Source organism: Marmota monax, unplaced genomic scaffold, assembly GCF_021218885.2.
Source record: "Marmota monax isolate L192 unplaced genomic scaffold, Marmota_monax_Labrador192_F-V1.1 WCK01_AAM20220418_F8-fsc00052, whole genome shotgun sequence".
NCBI lineage: Eukaryota > Metazoa > Chordata > Mammalia > Rodentia > Sciuridae > Marmota > Marmota monax.
In genome coordinates this window covers 7,676,813-7,693,051 of record NW_026693473.1, presented here as the reverse complement: position 1 = coordinate 7,693,051, position 16,239 = coordinate 7,676,813, and the positions used below count along the sequence as shown (strand labels likewise).

Genomic DNA, 16,239 nt, shown 5'->3' with positions numbered 1-16,239 from the left:
CGCGGCGAGGTGGGGGAGGGCGGTCCGTGTGTGTCTGTGTTGTTGTTCGGCGGCGGCGGCGGCGGTGGCGGCGGTAAGATGGCTGCCCACGGGGGCTCCGCGGCTTCCTCGGCGCTGAAGGGGTTAATTCAGCAGTTCACCGCCATCACCGGTAAGAGACGCGGTTACCGGAAGGTGGAGAGTGGGGTCCGGGGCGGGCGGCGGGGCTGACCCTGGCTTCCACTTACCTTCGTGCATTGCTCCCTCGGGCTTTACCCATAGCTCGAGTCCTCCCTCCTGAGCAAGAGGAGACGACGACGTCGGGGTCTCGGGTTCAGGCGGGCGACAGCCCCCCCCCCCCCACGCGCTCCCCAGTTCCTCGTTTTCGGGCTCCTAGCGATTTGGAGGGAGATCCCCACGCCCCCTGCCAGCCCAGACCGGGGGTTGGGCCGAGCCCGCCGGTCCCCGCCGGCCCGCGGACCTGGGGGCGGGAGGAGTGGGGGGCCGCACCCGGGCCACCGCCCTCCTTCTCCTTCATCACCTCTTGTGTGTGCAGCCCACAGACAAGGGGGTGCAGTGCATCCTTTCCCTCCTTCTGCCTTTTTCCCCTGGCCAGGTCATTCTCACCCCGGTCCCTTGCCTGCCCTCCCCTTTCTGGGCCCCTCGGAGCCTTCGCGGTGGCCCTGGCGTGTTCGGCCCTCCGGTTTTAACGGCGAGACCGGTGGGTTCGGCATCGCCTTTACACATCCACGGGGGGACAAGCCGCCAGAAACTGGGGGTGTTGAGGAGTACCTTAGGGACTGAGGCTTTAAGAGAATAAAGAGGGGGAACCCCCCAGGCTTAATAGGGAAGGTCTGGAGAAATCCTGGGTGGCGTTTCCCACCTCCCCATAATAAAATATGTCATAAAGACCGAGACGATGGCGCCTCAGCCTCCTGCTGATAAAATAGGGATGGCGACGGAAACTTCTTTGAGAGAAATCTGTTTCTGGGTGTCAGTATCCCCGCAAACCTTAGGCCTAGGTTTTTCTTTCCCTTTGGACCCCTGCGAAGGGCACACGCAGATCCTCTTACCGCCTGGAGGAAAGGCCCTAAGCCATTCTATGAATTCTCTATGTCTTGTTTCTCTCTGATGGTGCTGAACTTTTTTTGCATGAGTTATTAGAGGGCGGAGCAAATGATGAAGTTCTCTGTGGAGTGATTTGAGAGAAGAGTACTCCATGTGCCTGAGTTTAATTTTGCCGTTCTAGTTTGTCATTTCGGAAGGAGGTCAGAATGTTAGTTCCCTCTCTTAACAGAGTCTATGCTTCTCTGGTAGTAATTTGTTAAATATAGAGACTATTTCCACTGTTAATGGTCTTAGAATTTGACATGCAAGATCTGGTTAAGTAAAATTGTACGTTATTTTATCCGTAAGGTTCTATGCAAGTTGCTGTTTTGTAATTAAAGCTAGTTTTAATTTTTGCTCTGCAACTATATATTCAATAATATGTTATCTGTCTTGTAGCATGAAATATGACAAGAAGGTTGGCAAAGTAAAATTGGGACAAGGAGTGAAATGATAACTTCTCACAACATTTTGAAATCTTATAATTGGATTATTGTATTTAAGATGTAGATTTCCCAGTGTCTGACCAAATCATTGTTACTGAAGAAAACTACAAAATTATTTTCTATATAATTAATATTGCTGTGTTGTTTATTTAGAACAATCTTTGTAGTGAATCACATAGAGAAGGGAATATCTGTTTCTTCTATGTGTGGTATTGGACGGGTAGAATTGAACCCAGGGCCTGGCAAATTAATTAAGCCCTGTGTCACTGAACTACATCCTCAGCACTTTTAAATTTTATTTTTGAGTCAGGTTCTTGCTCAGTTGTCCAGACTGGCTTGGAACTTTCTATCCTCTTTCCTTCTAAGTAGGGTGATTACAGACGTGTGCCACCATGCCCAGCTTCTTTATTTACATTTCCTGGAGATGGTTTGAGATGCCATTTATTAATTTCAGTTTCTTTCTTTTTTAAAAAAAAATACTTATATTTTAGTTGTAGTTGGACACAATACCTTTATTTATTTTTATGTGGTGCTGAGGATGGAACCCAGGGCCTTGCATGTGCTAGGCAAGTGCTATACTGCTGAGCCACAACCTCAGCCCTAATTTCAGTTTCTTATGCAAAATACTACCCTTCAGAAATTCAGATTGTTTTATCCCACATTATTTCTTCTTATGAAATATTTTTTTTAAGATAACATACAAAAACTAAAGTGTGGTGGGAAAAATAGACTCACTTAATTGCTTTGATTCTATTTCTGTCTGTAAGTCTACAAGCTTGTTTCCTGTCCACTGGCCTTTGTATTGCTGGGTTAAGTTGAAGTCTTTCAGTAGACTGTAGTTATCTGAAAGTCTACAGAAGGGAAAATTTTCTAGACTGTTTTTGATGAGAATTTGTTTCTTTTCTTTGATGGGAATTGAAACCAGGGCCTCAACACATGCTAAGCACCAGCTCTAACTCAGATCTACACTCTCAGCCCTCCAAAGGTGAACATATCTTTTTTTTCGGGGGTGGGGAGTTTGAATCCAGTACCTTAGGATGCTAAAAGTGTGCTCTGCCTTTGAGCGGCATCTCTAGTGGTGTTGTGAATTTCTATTGATAATTTTTTGGATTCTTTTTTTTTAAGTTGTGGATGGACGTGATATCTTATTTATTTTTATGTGGTGCTGAGGATTGAACCCAGGGCCTCACGCGTGCAAGGCAAGAGGCAAGCACTCTACCACTGAGCTAATCCCCAGCCCTGGGATTGTTTTTATAACATAGTGATTAACCATTAGAAATACATGATTAAGGTGGGCAGGGACAACTTAGTTCCAACTACTTGAAAGGCTGAGGCAGGAGGATCACTTGAGTACTGAAATTGAAGGCCAGCCTGGGCAGCATAGTAAGACCCTATCTCAAAATACATATACATAACATATAATCCCTCTGAACCTTTTTCTTGTATTTTAAGAAGAAAATTTTGTGGGTAGGCACGGTGTGGATGCCTGTAATCTCAGTAACTTGTGAGGCTGAGGCAGGAGGATCTCAGGTTCAAAGCCAGCAACTTAGTCCGGTTCTAAGCAACATAGTGAGACCCTGACACAAAATTTAAAAAGGGATGGGGATGTGGCTCAGTGGTTAATTGCCCTGGGTTCAGTCCCTATTACAAAAAGAAAAAAGAGAAAAAGGAATTTTAGATTTTTCTCCCAAAAGGTCAGTTCTCCTACATACGTTTTAAATTGTAGTGTTTATGAATAATAAATATGAACCATTAATAAAAATGAATTGGTATTTATTGCTGGATGAATTAGACTGACCTTAAGAGCTTATACTCTAATTTCAAAAAGGTTTTTTGAGGTTCAGTATTCTGGTAAAAGCAAATGAGTTCTTCAAAATTGTGATTTTTTTTTTTTTTAATAGAAAGCAAAATTGAAAGATTTTTCATAAATCTTATTTCTCACTAGATAGAAACAAGTCTCTATAAAATAATATGGTGAGGTGGGGTGCTGTGGCCATGCCTGTAATCCCAGCAGCTCCAGAGACTGAGGCAGGAGGATCCCAAGTTCAAAGCCAGCCTCAGCATTTAAGGAGGCACTTACGAATTCACTGAGACCTTGTCTCTAAATTTAAAAAAAGGGTGGGGGCTGGGGATATTGCTCAGTGGTTAAGCACCCTTGGGTTCAATCCTCAGTCAAAAATAGTAATGATAATAATAATATGGTGAATAATAAAGTAACAGCTGATTTTTTTAAATAAAAGATATATAACAATATGAAATAATTTTGAAAAAGGGAAGAACCTAATCTTTCATTCTCACAATAGCAATATTACGTATTTTACACACTGACTTCCAATTCTGGTTTCCATGCTTATTATTTTCATTGTGGCTCATAGTATTCAAAATATAGAATCCTGAAATTTTTCACTTAACATTATATCATAAACACTTTTCCATAAAAGATCAGACTGATAAGCAAGTGGTAAAGGGAATGATATTCTTAGATGCCTTCAGAGTTATCTAAAGCTACATACAAAAACTGGTGCTGTTACTTTGTAGTCAAATGACATCTTAACAATATTACACACTTTGATCTCCAGTGATATTCGTTATATGTGGCTTTGGATGATTGTCATTTGGTTTTCAGAAATCATATCAATTCTCACAGCATGAAGAAAGAATATGCTGCTGGATCTGTTTCAGAAGAACAGTTTTTTTAAATATTTTTTTTTTTTAGTTTTAGTTGGACACAATATCTTTAATTTATTTATTCATTTTTGTGTGGTGCTGAGGATCGAACCCAGGGCCTTGCTCGTGCTAGGGAGCGCTGTACTGCTGAGCCACAATCCCAGCCCAGAAGAGCAGTTTTTAAAAGTGTTTTGAATCATGGCAATTTCTCAACATCAACATTGGGCTGACATTCAGCCCTACATATACAAAATATAAAATGTATAATCAGAATAATTAATGGAATGAGAATGAGGGATACATAGACACTGTTATTTATTGCTGGAGGTAAAAATAACTAACAATCAGAAGGTAAGACAAATGTGAGAATAGAAAGTAGAGGCTAGGAAGAATATAAGATGTTAATAGGATAAAATTTCATAGAGCTTTGTACATAGTAGGCATTCATATACTTCATGAAATTACAGAATCTCATTTGTAGAAGAGACCTTAGTTTAACCTTTTCTAAAGTAAATGAATGAATGGATTTTTAAAAATTAGAAACTGTGGGTAGTATTTGGCTTTGTGGCCAATTTCCATTCCTGTTTAGTATGTTTTTCTTGGGCTAATATTAAAATGGATTTGACTTCTCTGTAACAGTAAAGGTGTTCAGACGTCTTATAGATTTTTTTAAAATAAAAAAATTGTTTTAGATGTTGATGGACCTTTATTTTATTCATTTATTTATATGCAGTGCTGAGAATTGAATCCAGTGCCTCCATATGCTAGGCAAGCACTCTACTGCTGAGCCACAACCCCAGCCCAAGTTTTGTAGGTTTTAAAGGATAACTCTTAGAATTTTAAGAACCATTTCAAAAGGTGATTATGAAGTTTGAGAAAAAAGTTAAGGGAGATAATATTTTTCTTTTTGGTACCAGGGATAAAACTCAGGGGCACTTAACCACTGAACCATGTCCCCAGCCCTTTTTTGTATTTTATTCAGAGATAGGTTCTTACTGAATTGCTTAACACCTCTGTAAATTGCTGAGGCTGGCTTTGAACTCCCGAAACTCCTACTTCAGTCTCCCAAGCTGCTGGGATTACAGCATGTGCCACCATGCCTAGGGAGATAATGTTTTTGAGCTGTAAATAGATTCTTACTTAAGCATTCAGTATTTATTGGTAGACTATTATATGACAGGCATGGTTACAACCAAGTGTCAGACATAGTGTTATGATCAAAAAGCTTAAAGGTTAATGGGAATATAGACACATAAGTAGACATAGTAATACAGTGAATGAATGGTAAGGAGCTAATATGGGAACACAAAAGAGGGGGATCAAGAAAGATTTCCTTAGTCAGATATAGTGCGACATAACTATAATCCCAACTACTCAGGAGGCTGAGGCAGTAGGATTGCAAGTTAGGCTAGCCTGGACAGCTTAGTGAGATCCTGTCCCAGGGTAAAAAATACAAAGGCTAGGGATGTAGCTCAATGGGTGCAATCCTTAGTACTGGGGGAAAAAATATCAGGCTTCCTAAAAAGAAATAAGATTTGTTTTGTTTTTGGTAAAACAAAAACTCAGGGATGCTCAACCAGTGAGCCACATACCTATAACCTAAATTGTTTTTAGTTTGATGTTTTCTTTTTCTAGAATGTCTTAAATGGAATCATAGGATGTAACCTTTTGAATCTGGTTTCTTCCACTTAGCACATTTCATTTGAGATTCATTCACATTTTGTGGTATCAGTAGTTTCTCTCCTATTATTGGTGAATAGTATAACATTTTATGGTTATTTATTTGGTACTGGGGATTGAACCCAGAGGCACTTCATCACTGGGCTGCATCCCCAGTTCTTTTTATTTTTTAAGTTGTCACACTAAGTGACTGAGGGCTTTGCTTAATTGCTGAGACTAGCCTTGAAATTTGGAATCATCCTGCCTCAGCCTCCTGAATCTCTGGATTTAGGTGTGCAACACCATACCTGGCTATTATATGGTTATATTAACTTTGTTTTATCCATCCATCAAATTAAGCACACTTGTATTATTGCTAGTTTTGTGGAAATAATACATAAATTATATATATACATAATAAGAAACTGCCAAATTGTTTTTCAGAGTCAGCCATACCATTTTGCATTCCCTGGGCAGTGTAGGAGAGTTTCAGTTGTTCTGCATTCTTGCCAGCACTTGGTATCTTAGGGTATTCTTTTTTTTTTTTTTAACCATTTTATTAAGTGTATAATAGAATCTCGTGGTTTTAATTTGGATTTCCTTAAGAGCTATTGCTTTGGGGCATTTTTTTCATATGATAACTTACCATCTATAAATCTTTCAATTTTCAACTTTAAAAAAAAATTTTTTTTGTAGTTGTAGATGGACAGCATGCCTTTATTTTATTTGTTTATTTTTATGTGGTGCTGAGGATTGAACCCTGTGCCTCTCACACATGCGAGGCAAGCGCTCTCCACTGAACTACGGCCCCAGCCTTCAGTCTTCAACTTTTAATTATTAGGTTCAGCCGACATAAAGTTACTCCATAAGATTGCTATCAAAGTTTGCAAATACTTCCACTGGGATTTCTGTTTTTTGTTTTGTCATAGACCAGGGAGAGGAGCTCCACTCTTTGGGTAGCACTGGTCCAGGTAATGGCAGAACAGGGACCAGAACTTTTGTGCCTTTGTTCCCAGGCTTATGCATTTTCTACTTCCCAATCTCAATAGTTTTGTAGTTTTTTAAAAAATATTTTGTTAGTTATTGATGGATCTTTATTTTATTCATTTATTCATACGCAGTGCTAAGAATTGAATCCCACTGCCTCACACATGCTAGGCACATGTGCTACCACTGAGCTACAACCCTTGCTAGGTAGTTTGTTTTTGATCCAGTGAATATTTGCTTTTTAAATCTAACCCCTAACTTGATCATGTCATTTCCCTGTACTTATAAATTTAGTGTTTTGTGTATATATTAATTTTTTTTTCTATTCTTGAAAACTTAAAAGCTTGCTAATTAAAGATCAATGAAGTTAAGGTTTCCACATATTTCTCACAGTTATTACTCCCTTTCCTTTGTAGGTAGTTTAGTTTACTCTGTTATTATTGTTGGGAAATACAGAACAAGAAAGTAACTCCTTTGTGTCCCTTTCATTTCTATAAAGGAATTTAAAAAAATAAATCTGTGACTGCTACACTTTGCTTCCTTGATTGTAGTTCAGAGACATCCTCCTTTTGACACTAACAGTAATGTAGTGAATAAGCATAAGGAACTATTAAAGTTTGGACTATACTGTCTCTTGACTCTTCCATGCAGCTGTGTTGGAGACAGGGACCACATCATAGATTTGGGACTGTTTCCTGTATCTAGCCATTAATAGAGAAAAGGGTAAAGGAGACAACAGCAAGGAAATGGCCACTCATAAATTGTGTGCCGTAAGCTGAGTTGAATATGCCTTTTGGTACCATTAGTAAGCTTAAAATAGATGGAAGAAAGAAAACTAAGGGATAAATAAAGAGATACATGTGATGACTCACAGTATAGTGGGATTCCTGCCATAGATTATAGATTACTGAGTGAAATTAAGCTGTCCTGCTATTATTACCTATAAATTGGGAACTCAAAATAAGCTCATTTTCACAAGTTTAAGTCTGCAAACTTGCTTTATTAGGCTCTCCTTAAAATGTGTACTTTAATGATAAAATAGAAATCTAAATTCTTCATTCTATTTTTTTTTTCCTAGGGATTAAACTCAGGACTTTATATTTGCTAGGCAAGTGCTTTACCATTGAACCAAAGCCTCAGAGGTCCAAATTCTTTATAACTGACCCATTACATTGTTATTACTGGGACAGAGAGTATAACTTATTGGTAGAGCACCTGGCAAGGCCCTGGGTTTGATCTCCAACCCTCCCCAACCCCCCAAATATTATCACCTTTGGGTATATAGGTAAAATTTGCCTTTAAGACTTCTAGACAGGGCTGCGGTTGTAGCCCAGTGGTAGAGCGCTTGCCTAGCACATGTGAGGCACTGGGTTCGATCCTCAGTGCCACATAAAAATAAATAAAGGTATTGTGTATGTCTACAACTTAAAAAAAAAAAAAAAGACTTCTAGACATTAAGAACTACTGTACTGGAGCCTTTAATTATATTTTGGTTTTCTTCTGTTTCTAAAACAATAATACACTAAGATGCCCAACAACTGATAGACTATGAATGACTGATTATGCCAGATGATAAGATGGTTTCTCTTTAAGAAACGGTATACTTTGCTATATGAGCTTCTTTTCCAACACTGCCTTTCCTTAATCTTGCCAAAGCTTAGCATATGTTTTCTTTAAAAAAAAAAAAAAAAAATCTTCAGCAGGGTCTAATGGCCTTTAGTCCCAGCTCTTAGGGAGACTGAGGTTGGAAGATCAAACCCTAGTCTTGGAGCATGATAGACAAGTGTTCTACCCCAGAGCCACATCCCTAGCCCAACTCTTAGTATCTCTTAAAGATGAAAATTCTGTCCGATTGTCAACAGAGATATGATAGAGCCATCTCTCATCTCTCAAGATGTGCTGCGGATTGCATAGGTTTTAGCATTACATGGTTAAAGGAGAATTATGCATAAGATGGCATAATGGTCTCTCCTCATCTTAATTTTGGACCCTGAGTATTGACACTCTGTGCCCTAAAATATCACAATTGTTATTTTGTTGCAATTTTGTTATTTTTTTAATATCTTAAAATCATTCCCTGTGAGAATCCCTCTTTTTTTTTTTTTAATTTTTTTAAATACTTATTTATTAGTTTTCAGCAGACACAACATCTTTGTTTGTATGTGGTGCTGAGGATCGAACCCGGGCCGCACGCATGCCAGGCGAGCACGCTATGGCTTGAGCCACATCCCAGCCCCGAGAATCCCTCTTTTAATAACTTCTATTTTGATATTTGGTTCTACAGACCTTTACTTGTTATCCAGTTTTCTGCTGTTTTAGTCTGTCATACTGGAGTGGTCTTTAGTTGATACAGATTTCTTTGGTTCAGATCCCTTTCATGTATCATTTTATCCGTAACATTCACTTTTTAATATTCCCCTCTCTTCCGCCCCAATAGTAGGGGTTGAGCTCAGGGGTGCAGTTGCTGAGATTATAAGCATGGGCCACTGTGTCCAGCTGGGTTTTTTGTTGTTGTTGTTTATTTGTGTTTTTAATGAGTGTTTAACATGAATGAAACACAGGTTCATAGCATCAGATGAGTAAGAAAAATAAAAAAATTCCTCTATCTTACTTTGTTTACTATCTGACAAAATGTGGTGCTCCATAAGCTACATGTATATATTCACATTTTATACCTGATGTTTTTCATTTGTTGTTTAGGTGTAGCTTGTGTACCATATAACCTTGGACAGTCTGTATTTATTACGAGCTTATTAATGCTTTGTCAATTAAGAGTTGTGCTGGGTTCTTTCATTATCAGTTCTTCTTAATCTCTACAAGTTCTTTATGAAGTTGGTGATTACCCATTTTATAACTGAGGAATCTCAGGACTAGAGAAACTAGTAATTTGCTCAAAGTCACATAGCTAGTCAAAGACAGAACTAGGATTTAAACTCAGGTTTATCTAGGCAGTTTCCAGGCTCTTTAATACTTATACTGTACTCTTTAAGCTGTGTTCAGAAGGTATTACTACTAGGCACAGGACTGGATAGAAGCAAAATTTTGTTGTTTTAACTGCTAGGTACTCAGTGTCTTTTTGATGCCCTAAGTTAATCCTTTGTGGCACTTAATTTAGGTATTACCTCTTCCAAAGGCACTTGAGATGCTAAAGCTACTTTAAGCTATTTAAATTTCTTCTTCAAATCCATATTCTCTATATATCAAACCCTAATTCATTATTACTAGCTGTTAGGAAGGAGCAGTATGATTGGATTAAGTCACATAGTGAAATGATTGATACATTTTTTTTAAATTTATTTTTTAGGTATAGGTGGACACAACACAATGCCTTTATTTTTATGTGGTGCTGAGAATCGAACCCGGGTCCCGCTGGTGCTAGGCGAGCGCTCTACCGCTGAGCCACAATCCCAGCCCTGATTGATACATTTTTAACTCTTCAATAAGTGCTTGTATTTTAAATAAAACGTTTATCCTAGTTAATGTCTTAATTGGTAATATTTTAAGGAACATAATAAAGTGAAGAAAAAAATAGGCAGTTAAGGAAGGCTTTTGAAATAGATCAAATGGTTGACAGGTCAATTTGCCTGAAGATTAGCTTAACAAGTTCCTGATTTTCATGGTATCATTTCACTTCGATGGCACTGGCATTGGAGTTTAGGTAGGAGGAGGGTGGCAGAAAGGGTGACAGTGACAGTTTTTATGCATTGGTTGTTTTTATTCAATTTTTTATCAACAAATTTCAAAATGAGAGCAAACAGTATTAAATGTTATTATAGCAGTGCCATCAGCATGTTCTTTGTGCATTTTGTGGTGCTTTAGTGCTGTGTGAGCACTTAGACAAGAGCCAAAATAGTATAAATGAGCCAGTCAGTAATCTAAAAGAGTTAAGAATCTGAAGATACTATGAGAAACTGGTTTTAAGAGTTCATGGTAGGAAGATGTTAATGCTTCATCTCTCTGCTAGAACAGATAGCCAGAGTAGTCTACTTTCAGAAATGTTTTAACTTTCAGAAGCTAAGTAAATTAAAGTGGCAGAGTACAGTAGTCCCTAAACGTTTTTTTTTTTTTTTTTTTTTGGTACTGGGGATTGAACCAAGTGCTTTACCACTGAGCCACATTCCCAGCTCTTTTTTTTTTTTTTTTTTTTATTTGAGACAGGGTCTCACTAAATTGCTTAGGGCCTTGTTAAGTTGTTGAGGCTGGCCTTGAATTTGTCATCCTCCTGCCCCAGCCTCCTAGATTGCTTTTTTTTTGTGAGCTACTTCACCAGGCTAGACACTGAACTTTTAGGTTAGCATTTAAGAAGTACAACATAGTATAATTGGAGACGTTAAAAACATTAGGAAAGCACTGAAACAAAGCCTTACATTTTATGAGTAAGGATATGGGAAGCACACAAATTTTGAGATTGCTTATCAAAATTGTGCTGTCTGCCCCTAAGAATTTGTATTTAATTACCTTACATAGGTTGACTAATGAGATATTAGAACTCTTTTTTTAAAATATTCATTTATTTTTAATTTTAGGTAGACACAATATCTTTATTTTACATTTATGTGGTGCTGAAGATCGAACCCAGTGCCTCGTGCATGCTAGGCAAGCACTCTACCGCTGAACCACAACCCCAGCCCCGGGATATTAGAACTCTTTTTCCTCAGAAAGTTTATGGTTTTGTTTTAAGATTTCTCTTTCCTTCTTCCTTCTCCCTCCTCCATCCCTCCCTACCTTCCCTCCTTCTTTTCCTGGAGATCAAACCCAGGGTCTCAAACAAAGCTAAGCATAATCTCTGCCATTGTGCCCAGATAAGAGATTTCATTTTGTACAGTGTTTTCTGAAGATGAGAATGTAAATTTGTTCATACTACAACTTGAGAACTTTTGGTTTTGGCCAGTCCAGTGAGTTTTTAGTTTGTAAGATAGAAGAGCTAGCAGAGACAAGAATAGAGATTAAGACACCAAAAGAAGGTATATACCCATTCCTGTACCTACTTTAGGGTGAGGTGAGGAGGTGGGGGAAAGTCCAGAACTTAACAGAAAGCTGGGTATTTTGTATGTTGTCAGGAAAAACGAGGGGAATGGTTTGACTGATACCACTATCCAAATCATGCAGTTAATGGCTTTGTGAAGTACTATCAAGGGACCTACCTAGTTCAAGTAGACTGTTGTGGCTAGAGGAAACAGTATAGACTTAAGAGCAGAGGGATATAAAATAGGAGAGGTAAATAAAGGTCAGATTTTGTATGCAATTTAAGAGAGATTAACTTTTCTAATTAGCAATGTAGAACTGTTAAAGTAGGGGAGACAATCAAACTTTTAGTTATTTTGTAGTGTAGAAAATATATCAGTGAAGAGTATGACCAAGAGCAGTTAGGTGCAGTAGTTCTTGAAAGGAGGTGTAAGACTGTTCTTGAAATAGATGTTAGACTGTAGCAATGTGCAAAGAGAAGAGGTTGGGTAGGAGTGGTATTAATTAGGTGAAACTTCAGAATTTATTGGTCGACTAATGACACGTTCACGTTTAAGGGAGAGAGAAGAGAAGAAAGTTTCTCAAATTGAATAATATATGAACACTTTTGAAGGAAAAATCTCCTTGGTTCTGTGTAGCTTAAATTATCACATGTGCCCACATGTAAGAGATCCCAAATATGTGTCTAGTATTTTTGTTTTTCCTCTGTTCTCACACAGTAGTCAATACAGAAGACCTCTTTGTGAACAGTGTGAGGATTTCTCCTTACCAGCAAGCAATCAGTTTTATAGCTGCCTGCATCAGGCTTGTCTTCTAATTCAGTTCTGACACTTTAAATACCTGGAGACAGTGTTAGATTCCACAAGTTGAGGCTCAGTCCCCAAGACTGCCCTGTCTTCTTTAGATGCCAGTTGCAAGCCCAGGTTGTTTTTACCTATTTGCTTTTGACTGACTATATATATGCCCCCCTTTTCTGATTGAATTAATTTGTCCCAGCAGCTGACAGAATGCAAACATTTACCTTTCCCAGTAAAGGATTATTTCAAAGGGTTCAGATAGAGAGATGCATAAGAAGTGGTATGGGAGTGGAACTTCTAAGCCCTCTCTGTACACCACCCTCCAAGTATCTCACTTATTTGGCTATGCAGAAAGTCTCTGAACCCTGTCTTCTGTTTTTTTTTTTTTTTTTTAAATGGAGACTTCGTTACATATGTGTGATTAAGTCCTTGATAAGTGAGGATCATTTTAACTTTCAGTCCTTCCTTCCCTGGAGGTTGATGGGACTCTCAGTCCTCTATCACACCTTGATCTTTGGGGTAAGCAGCCCCCATCCTGAAGCTACCTTGGGGCTGCCAGCCATTAGCCAGATCAGTTGCATATCAAAAGACCCTCATTACCAAAGATTCCAAGAACTTTAGAAATTTTATGCCAGAAAAGAGATAGAAGACCAAATATATGTATATATAATTGTTTGTTATTGTTTATTTAAACTTTGGGTTTTTAATCCCAGAAGAAAACAATGGAAGAAAAAGAGATTTCATCTCCTGGGAAGAGTCTCTGGGACTCAAGTCATTCTATTCCGTCTTTTCCTGAAGATCCTTTAGAGATCATCCTTTGCAGGATGCGCGAATATGTCCTTCTACAGGTTTGATAGCTATCCAGGAGAAAAATATTCTAATTCTCCAATCCTGTCACATGTCATGTCGTGCCACTATTGTTTGAAGAAGGAAGGAGAGCCGAATGTCAAGTCAGGCTGAGGCAGGGGGATCACTCGGGCAACCTAGAGAATCCTTGCCTTTAAACAAGCAAGCAAAAAGAGAGGTTCCCACAGCAAATAAAGTAAGGAAAGGAAAGCAAGCAACATCTCCCACCCCCATTAAAAAAGAATCAAAAGGAAAAGGAAAGACAGTGGAGAGGAAAAGAGCCATTCATCTATCAGCTACAAGGGATTGTAGCTAGTTCAAGACATCCCAAATATATTTTTAACAAATTAAATGTATTTCTTCAATTCCCCCCCAAAAATGATGTTTTTTTTTTTAATTTTTTTGTTTTCTATTCAAGATACTCAACAAAATTTACCATTTTAAGTGTAAATTCCAGTGGTATTAAATACATTAACAATGTGAAGTTATCTCCATAACTATTTCTGTTGTAAAACTAAAACTCAATACTCAGTTAAACAAAAAATTTCCATTCTTCATCCCTCTTCCCCTAACCCTTGGCAACTGCCATTCTACTTCTTGTCTCTCTAATTTTGACTACTCTTAAGTACCTCACATAAATGGAATCAGTATTTGTCTTTGTGCAACTGCTTATTTCACTTAGCATAATGTCCTCAAAGTTCATCTGTGTTGTAGCATGTCAGAATTGTATAGACTGCATTTTCCTTATCCATTCATCTGTCAGTGGACAGTTGGGTTGCTTCCATGTTTTAGCTACTATGAATAATGGTGCTTGAAAGTGGATATACAAGGTGGTGCTCTCTTGTAATCCCAGCAGTTTGGCAGGCAGAGGCAGGAGGATGGCAAGTTCAAAGCCAGTCTCCACAACTTAGTGAGGCCCTCAGTAACTTAGCAAGACCTTGTCTCAAAATACAAAATGGAGATGTGGCTAAGTGGGTAAGTATCCTTGGGTTCAATCCCTGGTATCAAAAAGAAATAAAAATGGTGAGGAGGGGGGGGCGGGGAGAAAATACAAATATTTGAGAGATCTTGCTTTTGGTTCTTTGGGGTGTATCCTTAGAGATTAAAGCTTTAGACATATGGTAATTTTACTTTAAAATTTTTTTAGGTGCTGACATAGTGTTTTTCATGATGATAGTACCATTTTACAGCCCAACAGTATTATACTAAGTTTCTGTTTTTTTTTTTTACAACCTCCCCCACACTCTTTGTTTTCTTTGAGAGTAACCATCCTAGTGGTTGTGAGGTGGTACCAACAAAGGTTTTGGGACAACCTAAGTATGTACATGTCTAAGACTAAAGTGAAATGATTAGATGCTTTTTGGGGGGTAATATGTTATTTATTGATTTAACATTAAATTGCACAGTATTGTATATTGGTGCTTTTTTCCACTCAAGTTTCATGAAATAAATGTATTCTTTTTCTATTTTCATTTACATCTTAGGTTTATGACTTTATCATTTACCTGAAAAGTTGTAGCTATTCAGTATCACCTGACAATTTTTGGAGCATGCTGTTTTTACTTGTCTTTACATCGTTTGAGATATAACCACTTAAAAATTTGTATGTGATGCTTTTACTGAAAATTTTGTCTTAAGCCTATTTATCCCAAGTGCCCGTTTGCTATTTGTTATTTTCATGTAACTATATTGCTTTATGAGTTTAATTTAAATCATAAATATATTTACAAAATATATGCATATAAATTTAAGTACAAAATTTAAGATATAGAAAGATTGCCAGTGGTTCTGGCTCCTCTTTCCCCTACGTTACCAGTGCATAAGCAGGGATCCCCAGGGTGTCCTGGCCCGGGTTCTTGGTATCCTGAAAAAAGACTTGAGAGAAGTGAGACATTGGCAAGTAAAAGCAAAGGTTTATTGAAAGTGAAATTTCAATAAACTCTGGGCGAGTATAGTGGACCAAGCTACATAGTAGCTCAAGGCCGTATCCTACACAGTGGGGCTTGCTTTTATTAAGCTGTGCTAGTGTGTTAGGTGGGTAGAGGTCCCTAAGGGGTAGTAAGCTCTCTTCTACTTTTTTTATCCCTTACCCATGACGTGACTCACACCTAACACTGGTATATTATGTCTCGAGCTAAAACACTATGAGTAGCTCTAAGTGAATTAGACGTTGATCATACATAAGCAGAAACATAAAGCTAGGTGCTGGGTATACAAGCACAAGAAAACCATTCCTTGTGTTTAAGAAGCTTCTACTTTGTCAGAGAAACCAGAAAGTAAACCAGCATTTATTGCTTAGCAGTACATCATTGATATACCACAACAGTGTAGGGTTGGGAACCAGGAGGTATTTTAGCACATACGTTGACAAGTAACACTTCTGGTGCTTCTCAGCATGGGCCTGAATGGGGAAAGGGCATTCCAAGCATGTATCTTAAGTTTGACTATAGTAAAATTGTATAGGATAGAGAAAAGAAAGGCAATGCCAGAGAAATAAGCTGAGATCCCATCATAAAGCACTTTCCAGATCATAAAGACTTTGGAATTTATACTGTAAGTGTCAGGAGAGAACCATTAAGGAATTTTAAAACAGGGTGTGTGGCAGGTAGATGATAGAACCATACTTGTTATTTTGGAATACATGTTGGCAGCAAGGTGGAATATAGAATGATGATCAGTTTGGATCCTGTTGTAATCAAGTATGAAGTGTTAAGGACTTGATCTAAACCCATATTCGTAGTAGTAAATTGAAAATAAATGAGAGGTACAGGAGTAGAGTCAGCACT

The 16,239-nt window shown here is 38.2% G+C and overlaps 1 protein-coding gene across 1 annotated transcript in view; it reads left to right on the top strand.

Moving 5' to 3' along the window:
* Ubxn7 (UBX domain protein 7) overlaps positions 1–16,239 on the top strand; it is a 53,931-nt gene continuing 37,692 nt past the window's right edge. The window contains exon 1 of the mRNA XM_046457900.2: positions 1–151. Within this exon, the coding sequence (XP_046313856.1) occupies positions 79–151 (73 nt within the window). The 5' untranslated portion in view covers positions 1–78. The remainder of the gene's footprint in view (positions 152–16,239) is intronic.